The 12,958-nt window shown below is 42.6% G+C and overlaps 2 protein-coding genes across 2 annotated transcripts; both read left to right on the top strand.

The window, feature by feature from the left end:
- Nucleotides 1-6,499: 6,499 nt before the first annotated feature.
- Nucleotides 6,500-7,931, top strand: LOC109314228 (actin-85C-like). Its single transcript, XM_019541258.1, has one exon. It carries the CDS (start codon nucleotides 6,661-6,663, stop codon nucleotides 7,792-7,794), a length of 1,134 nt encoding a protein of 377 aa, XP_019396803.1. The 5' UTR covers nucleotides 6,500-6,660; the 3' UTR covers nucleotides 7,795-7,931.
- Nucleotides 7,932-9,749: 1,818 nt separating this feature from the next.
- Nucleotides 9,750-11,076, top strand: LOC109314227 (actin-related protein T2-like). Its single transcript, XM_019541257.1, has one exon. The coding sequence runs from the start codon at nucleotides 9,943-9,945 to the stop codon at nucleotides 11,074-11,076; it is 1,134 nt and encodes a 377-aa protein (XP_019396802.1). The 5' UTR covers nucleotides 9,750-9,942.
- Nucleotides 11,077-12,958: the final 1,882 nt, after the last annotated feature.

The raw sequence follows: 12,958 nt of genomic DNA, 5'->3' as shown, positions 1-12,958 counted from the left end.
AATAAAAGTCTTTTTCTGGCCCTTCCTCAATGTTCAAATAATCGAGCCTATCATTTTAAATATGTGAATTTTTAGCCAGGTTTTCATCTGTACATTATTTATACAGTTTCCAAGATGTATATCTCATTTTCCCCCCCTCTCTTTTTTTTAATCTATTTTACCAAAATGGAAAATAATATGCGACTCTAAGTGGCTCTTTCAGTGCTGGATTCCAAATTGTTTGAATTAAATCCGAATCCCAGTGGGGCTTGTACCTTCCTGGTTGTTCATCACTAGCAGGGTTTATTACATTTCAGATGATACTATTAAGCCCAGGCTCCCCCAGAGATACTGGAGAAACTTAGTGACTCAAAAGACTAGAAGACCAGGTCCATATCCCCAAAGCCATTCCAGTTTACCAAGACGGTAATTTAAGTTTCCCTTAAAAGGACAGTAGGATGTATTTTTTTGTATAGTTAATAATTTGTTCTCAATTTCCATTTTTTTCTGTAATGCCCTTATAGGAACTAGAAAATAAACATATTTTCCCCACTGATTTAGACCCTTTTTTCTATTTAGCAAGCATTGATTTTATTTGCCTCCCCAGTGTTTTGCATGCAGCTGAAATTAACACCTCCCAAGTGTTTGGTTTAAGAGCAATTCCAACTTTCAGTGGGCCTGATCCAGTGACTTCACTGGGAGTTAGATCAACCTAGGAGAACTTTTCCCTATTTATACCGGCATCAGTCCAGTGCTGCTGCCAAAAGCTCAATGAAAGGAAATTTTTAACTGAAAGGCATCTGCAGAGTCAGCAGAGGGAGCACGACACTATTCCATCTTAGGAAGGTCTGATCCTGCAAACACAGTTACGTTTACTTTGACATGTCAATAGGATGAATTCTGGCAGAAGAGCTTAAGCTGGTAGCAAGTATTTACAGCATTAAACTGTACGTGGCCAGTCTTTTGGGGTTCTGCACATTTTACTTTTATTCTCTGTGCTCCATTTTAAACATAGAAAAAAATGGAAAGGAGTTGCAGTATCAGGTAGTTAACAGATTGAAGGATGGAGTTCTAGCCTGGTGCACTGGGAGGACTGCCCCACTGGACTCCCTTCTTGTGTGCCCCTCATTTGCACAAAGCTGAATTTTGTCTGTATGGAATAATGGAATCATGTTTTGCCAATTAAAGAAAGGGCCTCCACTTTGACTACAACCAGGGCATAACCTGGTGTTTTTTGAATGCACAATTCTAGTCTCTGATAGGCTACGCAGGGAGTCCTGAATATATAAGGAATATAAGCCCAGGCCCACTTCAGCTAAAATTGCTCCTTTTCCTCTCTACAGTTCAGATTTCCATGTCCTGTTCTCTGCTGCATTCATGTGTTGTTCCATGCACATAGGCCTGTGAAGCCCATTGCCATGGATGTCAGTAGCTTAGCAAAACTTAGAAAAAGGAATTTGACATTTAACTGGATACCCAAAGTATCCAAAGGTGTAATAGAACGAACATACTAAACTAAGTAAGTTTTGGAAGGACTATGGGCACTTATGCATTGCTGTGAGCTTAAGCCAGTTTTCTTGATGGGGTTGTGGAGGAAATAAGGGTTAGAAGGAAAATTCTTCGGCCCCAGTTATCACATATATGCCTACTGTAAGGTTTGTTGCATCCTTTTCTGAAGCATATGGTATGGACTATCACTGATCTGATCTTTTCTAACAGGAGAAGTAGAAGCTGCATGTATGAGATCTCTGCAGATTTGGTAACAGAGATCCGTATTTCAGATCCACATTCTACAGTGAATATTGAAGAGAAAAATTAGTGTCCATATGCTGCCCATAAAAAGAAAGCACAAAAGGCTGCTGGTATATCTGAAATCTGCATATGGAGAGAATTGCACATGGGCCGTTGTTTTACATTCAAAAAGTGTTGAATTAAAAAAAAAAAGCACAGGAGTTTAAATAAACACAGTCAAATGAGTCAGCATGAAGATGTAAAATCATCACAGAAGGCAGAGTTTGTTTTTATATGGGGATTATTGGAAACGTTAGGGACGCATGGTAACAATTTCTGGCCCATGTGTTTTGAAATATCATAACTGATGTCAATAAACACATTAAAATTCAACTTCAAAGAGTATTGTGGATGTTTGGAGTGTCACGAAGACATTGCAGAATGGGGCTTTAGATTGAAATAAGCATGGGAGCAATCAAACACATCTCCTAAGTGAGGAAAGAAATCTTGTAGAGTTGTTAGCACTAAGCATCTGTGATTGTGATTATTGCTTCTCATTGGCTAAGAACCGTTCACTCTCAAACACTTTTGTTATACTCTTGTACCACGACCCACCTGTTACGCTTTGTCCTTTAGACTAATTTCTTTGGGGCCAGGACTGCCATTTACCATACGTTCCTGTAGTCCCCAGTGCAGTGGGGCTTCAGCCAAGGTTAGCTTCCAGGCACTACCTCAGTTTCAGTGCTAAATGGTAAATTAATTTTAGACCTTTAATAAGAACAACTGGTTGCAACTATTAAGTGTTGTTCTTCTGTGCTGAAGAAACAACTTCCTGCAGATGATTCCAGACTCACCATGTGATGGGATGTGTGCTGGGAACCATCTGGCTGTGCTTTCAAGGCACACAGAAGTTGCTGGTGATTGACTTTCCTCTCCTAGTGTCAACAGTAGTATTTCGTTGCTTCACCTCTGCTCCCCTCCCTCATCTAATTCCCAATGGTTGAGACACCCTGTCTTCCACAGACATTTTAGGTCTGTACATTCATCTCCCTGAAACACTCGTATTGGATGCCTAAGGACACACTACACAAATCTACATGCTGCTGACAGAGACACTTGCTGCCTAAAATGCTTGTTTGCACCAGGGGACAGGACCAGAACCTTAATGTTTCAGCTGCAAAAACCACAGGCTTCTAACAGTCAACCTTTGCTGGCAGTAATAATAGCCACTAAAGAGTAATAATATTGCATACAAAGTCAGTACATTGCAACCTATGTCCTCTCTCTCCACCTTAAGGTACATGTCCATCATTGTATGTGTGTGCCACTTGCTCTAAATTTGTCATTCTCTGTGTCTTTTATGTTCCCCTTTTTTAACTTATTGAAGGTTACTGATGTCTGAAAACCATCTCTTGAATTACAATTTAAACATCAGCTATTAATTTTCTTTCCATATGTGAAAGAGATGCTGTCAAAGCATCTCTGATACCCAGTAGCAGCATGTATTCCACTATCATGGTATGTTATCTTTGTGTCTATGGTTACATCCATCTAAAGATATATTTATACAGGATTGGTGCTCCAGGAGTCTGCAGTGATTAAGAAGGAAGTCCCATCAAGAAAAGGAAAGGTACAGGACTGTGTTTTCTTTGAAGCTTTGCTATAGTCTAAAAGTTACAGCTTAATCCGCTTTGAAAGCTGTATCAATCATCCTGTCGTGTGACACACCATCACAGATGTGAAACATAAAAACAAGCTTCCCTGACCAGCAGACGCAGCATCCATTCTCCCCATCCATAAAAGCAAACATGGAAACTATAATTCAAAAAGATAATAGACGTTTTAGAGGGAATCCATGAGAAGAGACAGAGAGAAAGGAGGAGAAAGAGACACCCTGACACATTGGCACTGATGTCTTGCCTGACAAAGCTCAGTTGTTGTTTGGAAGAGACATTAACACCAGTTCATCAAGACGCTTGTCAAGTGTATGATGGATACGTCACCTCATGCTTGGAGCAATGTGTTTGAGATTTTGTAAGCACTCTATTAGCCACTGAAATGTGATTGCTGTAGAAACTTTAGGGAAGCAGTAGAGTTAGAATGGGTTTGGTTTTGTCCCAATCCTCTTTCATTGAAGTACTGGACTGAAATCTGGACTTGGGTGAAGTTAATGGGCATTTTGCCTCAGTTGGGACTAGAACACCTTTAAGAATAATGCCCATTCATTTCTAAGATCTGGTGTCTAATGGACATCATTCACTTGTTTTGGCACTTTTATGTTGTGTGTCTGCAGAAAGTTTGCGGAGTGCAAATACTACAATTTTCTAAAGTATCTCTTGGGTAAAGGTTCATTTCCTGTCCTGATTAGAAGTGACCAAAAGATTTTTATCATGGAGTTATTCTTCAGTGGTTTATGTAGAAGATGGGCAGTCTTTCCCCATTTCCTGGTAGACCTTCATTTCCTCCATGAAGGGCTGTAGTTGGCAAGCTTCAAAGACCAATATGGTCCTGCCAAACCAGAGTGAACCATATGTCCAAATAACATTAGAAACCTTTGTTGCCCCATGTTGTACTTGTTCTACGGGTAGAGTTCTTCTCTTCCCAATACTTCCAGTCAACATGACTGACAAATTCACACGTTACTACAGAGATTGAAGTTAAAGTTAGTTCACATGAAACCTTGTTAGGGTGATTTACAATGTACAGCCAATATGAGGGACGAGAGGGGCGTACAAGCATCTCAGTATAACTACTGTTTTATAATTGCAGTCAAAATTCTCTTGTTTTAATAATAAACATCATGTTCATAACTGAATACTTCACTGTAAACTGCATGCAGAACATGCTGAACTAAATGGGGCTTCCAGTGCGATGAATATAACAACCTCTTAAATGATTAGGACACCTGTTGACATTAATAGAAAAGTGCACACAGAAATAAGTGTGCCACACACTGAAATATATGTACACAAATATTAAAAGGATTAGAGAAGTTGCTAAAATGGATAGAGCAGCATTTAACATGAACATGTGTGGAATCCAGGCTGAAATGGGAAAAACATACCTGGAGCTGATTGTGTATTAGATGGCCTTTTCTTTCTGGTTGTTCAACTGGGACGGAAAAAACTCCACACAGACAGGCTGTTGACTTACTTTAGAAATCCTCTATTTAATCCATATCTCTGCTTCAACTCATAACCCTCTTTAATTCATTAGCACCTTGGCAAATTCTATTACATTTAATGGATGCCACCATCACATTGAATCTGCACTGGATTTAAAACCATGCAGAGAATCTCTTGGTTATTTGGTCATTTTTTTCCAAAGGACATTTTCCTTGAAGTTGGTATTGAATTGTCAGGCCTGGTATATTCAGAGGTATAGTCCAGAGACCTTCCGTAGGACATCTTCTCTTGGATCAAAAATACAGCATCAAGAAAAAAGAAGAAAAAAAACCAAGGGAAAATAGAAGTAAAACTTCAATCAGATATTTGAAGCCTGGGGATTTTAAACGGTTCAAACTCCCAAAGAGATGTCTCCCATATAATGCATTGAATGGAAGGATGGGATGGGAAGGGGGAAGCCTCTCTGTAGACAGATTACCAGTCCGTGGCATGGTAGGGGATCTGTGAGGAAAATCTCCTTACGTAACAAATATCATTTAAAGAAAGTCAGTGTCCTGGAAACAGCAGAAATGATCTTTTTATTATTGTTATTATTTTCACTACCATGCTTTAACTATGAAGGCAAGGCTTTGAAAATAAGTAAGCAGGACCAAAAGGAGAAGTGGAATGTCATAACCAATGCCAAATGTAACCCTCGTCTGTTAAACATAATTCACTTAAGGAGTTCTGTGTGTGGGGCTGAAAAGGATTAAGTGAAAGGTTCTGCTTGTTGCAGGCACTATTCACTTACAAGGAAGTGAAATTGTTCCCATCTTCAACAGCTGTTGGCAGCATTTGCAGACTCTTAGTTAAAGCTGTGGATACATGGGAGAGGTTTAATTATGTTCAAGCATGCTCTTTGCAAACAGATCCAAGAGTGATCTTTTAATAGCCAATAGTCCAAAAATGAGTCCGTGTGGAGCTTAGGGGAAAAAACAGTAAAATGTGTATTCATAGCTGCACACTTCCCCCAGTCTTGCAAACCAAGAATAATGCAGGTTGGGAGGGAGCTGGGAGCCATTGTGCATTACTTGTCCGCAAAGCACTGTGCACATTTGTAACATGTTATGATTTCTTTGTATTCAGCATTGCCAAGAGATCCCGACCAGGATCAGGGGCCCCATTGCACTGGTTGCTATACAGACAGTTCCTGTCTGGAAGAGTTTGCAGTCTGAACAGACAAGACAAATAAAGGAAGGATTAGTGTCTTCATCTTTAGGCAGGGAAGGGCAATCCTGAGAGACTGGGACTGAAATTAATGATTGATTATTTTAGTTATGATTCATATTAAGGAACAAAAATATGTTGCTGCTATGGTGGATTTTCCGTCTCTGAATGTCTTCAACTTGACTCTGACTTCTTGTTCTGGAATATATGCTTTTGGACTGGGTGAAATGTAATGGCCCATGATATAGAGGTCAGATTTGTTGATTGAATAGTCTCTTCTGGCTTCAAATTCTGTGAGTCTATGTAGTGGTGTGTCTGGGGTCAGCAATCAAGATATTGCTGCCCTGGCTTAGCCAATGCACCAGCAAAGTCCATTATGCCTTCACTGGGCCATTGTGAGGTCTTTGAGGGCAGACATGTTAGAAAGAGCAAACTGCACATTCCTTGAAAAACTGCCTTGGCACTTGTCAGTCGCATAACAGCCTTATAAGCAACCTGGGGAAACGAAAGGACACTGCCATATATGACATCAAGGATCTAGAACATTAAGGATCAAATATTCTGCTTACGTTAGACCTCACGAACACAGCTTTCAGGTGAGCAGCAAATTGTTCCAAGAATGTTTGACCCTAAAGTTTTAGATATCCCAGCTGTGATCTTTGACAATGGATCTGGGTTGTGCAAGGCTGGTGTTGCAGGGGACAGTGCACCAAGGTCAGTTATTACAGCCATTGTTGGCCGCTCAAAAGCCAAAGCTACAATGCTAGGAGCTGGACAGAAAGAATATTACATTGGTGAAGAAGCCCAATCCAAAAGGGGTGTCTTAAGCTTGAATTATCCAATTGACCATGGCATAGTGACGTCCTGGGATGACATGGAAAGGATCTGGAGACACGTCTATGAGTGCGAGCTGAGAATCAAAGCCAGCGAAAGGCCAGTGATGTTGACGGAAGCCCCGCTGAACCCTCTACGGAACCGGGAAAAAATGACGGAGATCATGTTTGAAGGTTTCAAGGTGCCGGCGATGTATGTTGCAGTCCAGGCAACACTAGCGCTCTATGCGTCAGCACGTACCACGGGGATAGTAATGGACAGTGGAGATGGTGTCACCCACACTGTGCCCATCTATGAAGGCTACTGCTTACCCCATGCCGTTTCAAGGCTGGATATTGCAGGCAGGGATATCACTGAGTACTTTATGAGGCTCCTTCTGGAAAGCGGGCATTCCTTTGTGAGCACAGCTGAGAGGGAAATTGTGAAAGACATCAAGGAGAAGTTGTGCTACGTAGCATTAGATCCAGTTCAAGAAATGAAAGCCACGCCAGAAGAAATCATGAAAGAGTACAAACTGCCTGATGGGCATGTCATCAAGATAGGCAGTCAGCTCTTCCGTGCCCCAGAGACCCTTTTCATGCCTGCTAACATTGGTATCGAAGCCCCTGGGGTGCACAAAATGATTTTCAACAGCGTCATGAAATGCGACATTGATGTTCGCAGGAACCTCTATGGAAATGTGCTGCTGTCTGGTGGCTCCACCCTCTTCCCTGGCCTCGACGAGCGCATCCTGAAGGAGATGCAGCTGCAGGTCCCTCCTGGGATGTCTGTAAGGATCATCGCACCTCCTGAAAGGAAATACTGCGTGTGGATTGGGGCTTCCATCCTGACGTGCCTGACATCTTTCAAACAAATGTGGGTTACCGTCAGTGATTACCAAGATTTTGGAGCAGCAGTAGTGCACAGGAAATGCTTTTAAAGGGACTGTCCCACTGAACAAATGTCTTGCTGGAACAAGTGATGATCAAGAAATCTAATGAGATGTGAGCCAGAAGATGCAACAGCTGTTCATGTATTTATTGGCTGCCCAAACCTCAAAGAAAATAAAACATTAGAAACACACCAGTTTGTTTACAGTGGGTCTTAGACATCTTATTTTCCTCTCACCCTCCATGAGACACAGTATCCTATCATCCCCTTTAATTTTTACATAGTGTCATGCCTTCCAACCCTCATTCCCATATACCATCTTTTCGCTGGAAGAAGATTCGATGAGTCTCCCTGCAGACATCCATGCTGCTCCTTCGCTGGGTGGGGGTCAATGAGAACTATTGTTTCTCACTGCTGGCTGAATACTTTGCCCTTCCCTCAAGTATTCCTTCTTCTCAGAAGGAATTTTAAGAAAAACAAGTCAAAACCAGAATTGGGACTAAGGGGACCTTAACCATATAGCAATGGAGCAGGGCATTGCCGGATGGTTGGGGGCAGCAGGGATAGCATAGGTCTGGTTGTCTTCAATACTAGGATCCCGTTCATGTGAAGCACGCTCTAGGAATGCAAAGGAGCTGGTAATGGACATCCTGCTTTCTTCCTGTTTGGTGTCTCAGTACCTGATTTTACATGTTGCACCTTTCAGAAATGTTGAGTCCTGTAGCTGGTGCAGAATTAAGAAAACTTGCACTTTTCCTGTGCTGCCTCCCATCCTTGGGGGCCAGTTGTTGTAAAGCACTGCAAAACTGCATCATTCTTCTGCTTCAGATCCCTTCTTATCTCTCTCGTTGGCCACAATAGCCACAAAAAGTAACCGTTTGGCTACTATACCCAAACAGCAGCCTATTGTGCTACTATTATTATCTCAGTGTTTCCTTGCAGCCCTTCATCTGTTGTCTCCTGTGCTGATCTTCGAGTGTAAGGTCTTTGGAGCAGGGACCTTCCTTCCCTCCTGTGTCTGTACAGTGAATAGCACAAGCTGGTCCTGCTCCATGCCTAAGGCTCATGGTGTTACTGTAATGCAAATAATAGTTATGCCAGCTAGAATTCTGGGTCTTCTACAAAGGAAAGGGTATTATTTTTCCCCTTGTCATGGTTCGTCATAATACTCATAAACTCTGTGTCATATCAGACAGTTTTTGACCTCCTGGATTTAAAGGCTGGACCCCTAATGCTGTGCTATTGCCTTGCTGGTATATGGACATGTAGAGCATTCTCCCTCAACGCAGGAGGAGGTGATGCGATCCTGTCCTCCCTCAGCAGCGTGTTGCTCTGAGCTGTGAATCCAACAATGCTCTGAACGCATCTTCCAAATGTAGGCGTCTCCATGCTCTGTTCTGGGCACAAATTTCACTGCATCAACAGCAAAAGGAAAAATGATCATGAAAGAAAGATGCTTGCACTTCCCTGGACATGCTTAGCCAATGAATACATCCGTATCAGAAGTTAAAGAAGATCCTTACAAACTGTAAGCTCACAGGCATCCCTAGGGAAGGCAAAATGATGAACTGCTTTCTGCCAGGCCCTTAGCTTACCAGCTGTCTAAGGGGTGAGTGAAGCAGCACTGGAGTGAAAAGTAACTGCCAGGAGCCACAGAAGTGCTGGTTGGCTGGGATCAGGGTTAAATAAAGGAGAAGGAATTGCACTCAGTAAAAACTGAACAGAGGACCCTAAATTCTCTCAACCATTCAAACTGCTCGGTGCTTCATGAAACCAGCTGGGCTCTTGCTTTATGAATCAGTGCACTTCAGATTCATCAATGATCCTAGCTCCTTCTGAAGCTTTTAAAATGTATTAACTTAATGATCTCCTGAAACAAAGTGACCAAATGAATTATTACAGTGAAGGCTTGTATAAATCTACCTCTGTCATAATGGTCACCACACAGTCATGATCTACCTCATCCATTGTTAAGTGGTGAAGAGGTCAGCACTGGAAATGCTGAGCTGGTCACCACGTAAGTGGAGATTATCCTGAATGCCAGCCAAAAATAGGAGTTGTGTTTCTAGATACTGGAGACTGTTTGGGCCTGTTGTATTGTGAACCTGAAGAAATGTGTTTGGGAGGTATGTCCTCAAACCACAAGGAGCAACCTTTTTCAGAGGGCAGTTAAGTTTTCTGGGGGAAGGCTGGAAGAATGTTTAATGTCAAGCCATTAGATATCCCAGCTGCAATTTTTGACAATGGGTCAGGCCTGTGTAAGGCTGGTCTATCAGGAGAGATTGGCCCAAGACACGTCATTCCTTCTATTACAGGCCACCCTAAAGCCAAAGCGTCTGTGTTAGGAGCTGATCAGAAGGAGCACTATGTGGGAGAAGAGGCCCGGGAAAAGCAGGATGTGCTGTCCCTGAAGTACCCCATTGAACGTGGAATAATTACCTCGTGGGATAAAGTAGAGAAGCTATGGAAACATGTTTATGACCATGAACTGTGCATAAAAGCCTTTGAGAGGCCAGTGCTCATGACTGAGATCCCTATGAATCCAGTGGAGAACCGAGAAAAACTGACCCAGCTGATGTTTGAACGGTTTAGGGTGCCTGCTTTCTATTTGTCTGTTCAGTCCATATTGTCTCTGTATGCCTCGGCCCGTGTCACTGGAATGGTGATTGATAGTGGACATGGCGTTACCCATACAGTGCCAGTCTATGAAGGATACTGTTTGCCCCATGCTGTCTCCATGCTAGACATTGCTGGGAAGGATATCACAGAGTATTTTACAAAGTTGCTTCTGAAAACAGAGCCATGGCTGGCAAAACTCCCTGAGAAGAGCATTGTAGAAGACATCAAGGAGAAGTTATGCTATGTGGCTCCAGAGCCACACCAAGAACGAGTTAGGAGGCCAGAGGAGATCAGAAAGGTATATAGGCTTCCTGATGGGGCTGAAGTCAGGATTGGCAGTGCACTCTTCCAAGCACCAGAGATCCTCTTCGAGCCAAACAATGTTGGCAACGCTGGGCCAGGCCTTCTGAAGATGATTTCCCAAAGTGTCACAAAATGTGACTCCAGCATTCGCAGTGCTCTGTATGGGAACATGTTGCTGTCTGGTGGTTCATCCCTCTTTCCTGGACTAGATGAGCGGATTTTTAAAGAACTAGAATATCAGGTTCCCAAAGGAGTCCCTATGAAGATTATAGCACCCGCAGAGAGGTGGTTTTCTTCATGGATTGGGGCTTCTATAATCACTTCCTTGAGCAGCTTCAAGAAAATGTGGGTCACTGCGGCTGATTACAAGGAATTTGGACCAAGTGTTGTCCAAAGAAGGTGCTTTTAAGGGGAACTTAGGTAATCCTAGACATTGTCTGCTCAGGACAGAAGTAGTTCTTGCCTTTGCAATTAAAATGAATCAAGTTTAAGTTGTGCTTTTTTGTTCTGAGTTTCAGCATTCATGTCCTTTGACAGGAGGCTCTTTCTAATGCTGTATATCCTGTCAAGGAGCCATTAAAATTAGAGATGGAAAAGCCTTCTTATTTGTTGCATTGTAGCCAATACAGACCATTTCCCTTTAGTATTTTAAAACATTATGATCAGACATTATAATCAGTGATACAAATGAGGGACTTGCTAAAAATAGTCCTAGTAATATTCAGCTGACAGAACTTAAGGGTGAGACTCTATGAACAGGCAGCTGAGACATGGAGATATTAATTGACTTGCCCAAAGCTAGGCAAGAGGAAGAGCCAAGATTCGAGACTAGACATTCTGGATCCACCATCTACTGCCTTATCCCCATGGCCTTCCCTCCTCTGTGCATGTACATGTATGTAATACCTTAATAAATAGTAAGGAAAAATGAGAGGCAGCAATGGGGAGAGGAGTTTAGACTCCACAGTGGTTCTTTCAAGGGAATCTTCCCAGCCAAATACAGGATTTTAGCACCAGTCTACATCCCTCCAGCACTTCCATCCTAGGACCCCTATTTTTGCTATGTATGTTATTAGTGCACTTGATCTAAAGCCTCTGGAAATTAGTGGTAGTCTTTCTGTTAGGGCCTTTGCATCAGGTCCTGCATCTTCTATTCTCTACAGGGTATGTCCAGAATATATAGCAGGTTAAAAAAAAAAAAAAAACCAAAGAAAGAAAGAGGGAAGTGAACAAGGACTGTATTTAAATGGTGAACATGTACAATCCAAAACTTTCCCCAGAATCAACCTTTGTCCTGAAGTATCAGAATATCTCTTGATGGTGACTGCAGAACCTCCAAGCTTCTTGGAAGGTCGTTTCTGATAGACCCAAAGATCTAAAGATCCAAACATTCAAATGCATGTTATAAACTTGTAGTAAACAGGATAGGCTGAAAGTCCTGCTTTCAATCAACTGCAAATGTTGTATCTTTGCTGAAGTCAGGAAAAGATGCATGATATATTACCAGTCCTCAGCACCATTTTTCTCCCTATGGAGCTGGCTGGGCTGATGGAGCAGAGTACCAGAGCTTAAGTACTGCACAGCCCTTGTGTTCATTTTCTGCCCCCTAAAACATAACCAGATGTAAAACCTTCCCAAGGTACATTCCCTTACCCTTCTTGAGGCAGGACTGTCCACCTGCTCTGACCCTCTCCTTGGCCCTGTGGCTACAGCCTAAGCCCTAGGAAAGCTTTGTGCTTTGTTGCCATATTTAAAATCTGCTAAGCCAAAATTATTTTGCTGCTCAAGGTAATTCTCCACACGAACCACTTGTATTTACATGTATACACATCTGTATGTCTATAATACCTTAATAAATAGTAAGGAAAAATTTGAACATTTGAACTATTAACAGTTCCCACTTTTGTCCATTAGAGAAGCGCCAGCTGAGATCATGGCGCTGTTGTGCCTGACATGCTGCAAACACATTGCAAGAAACAGCCGCTGCCCTTGAGAGGGCAGAGAACCCTATGAATCCAGCGGGGAACCCCCCCGCACCCAGAGGGTGGTAGTGGATGGGTACTTCTCAACCTGGGATGACGTGGGCAGTGGGGTCCCCCAGGGCTCGGTCCTCGGGCCGGCATTGTTCAACATCTTCATCAGCGACTTGGATGAGGGGGTAAAAATCACCTTGTTCAAATTTGCAGATGACACTAAGACGTGGGGAGAAGTGGGGACGCTGGCAGGGAGGGACAGGCTATAACTAGATCTGGACAGGTTACAGGGGTGGGCGGATGAGAACAGGATGGGAT

This window comes from Crocodylus porosus, unplaced genomic scaffold (genome assembly GCF_001723895.1).
Source record: "Crocodylus porosus isolate Cpor-Errol unplaced genomic scaffold, CroPor_comp1, whole genome shotgun sequence".
Lineage (NCBI taxonomy): Eukaryota > Metazoa > Chordata > Crocodylia > Crocodylidae > Crocodylus > Crocodylus porosus.
Note: the sequence above shows the minus strand (reverse complement) of the source record. Positions and strands in the feature narration are given on the sequence as shown.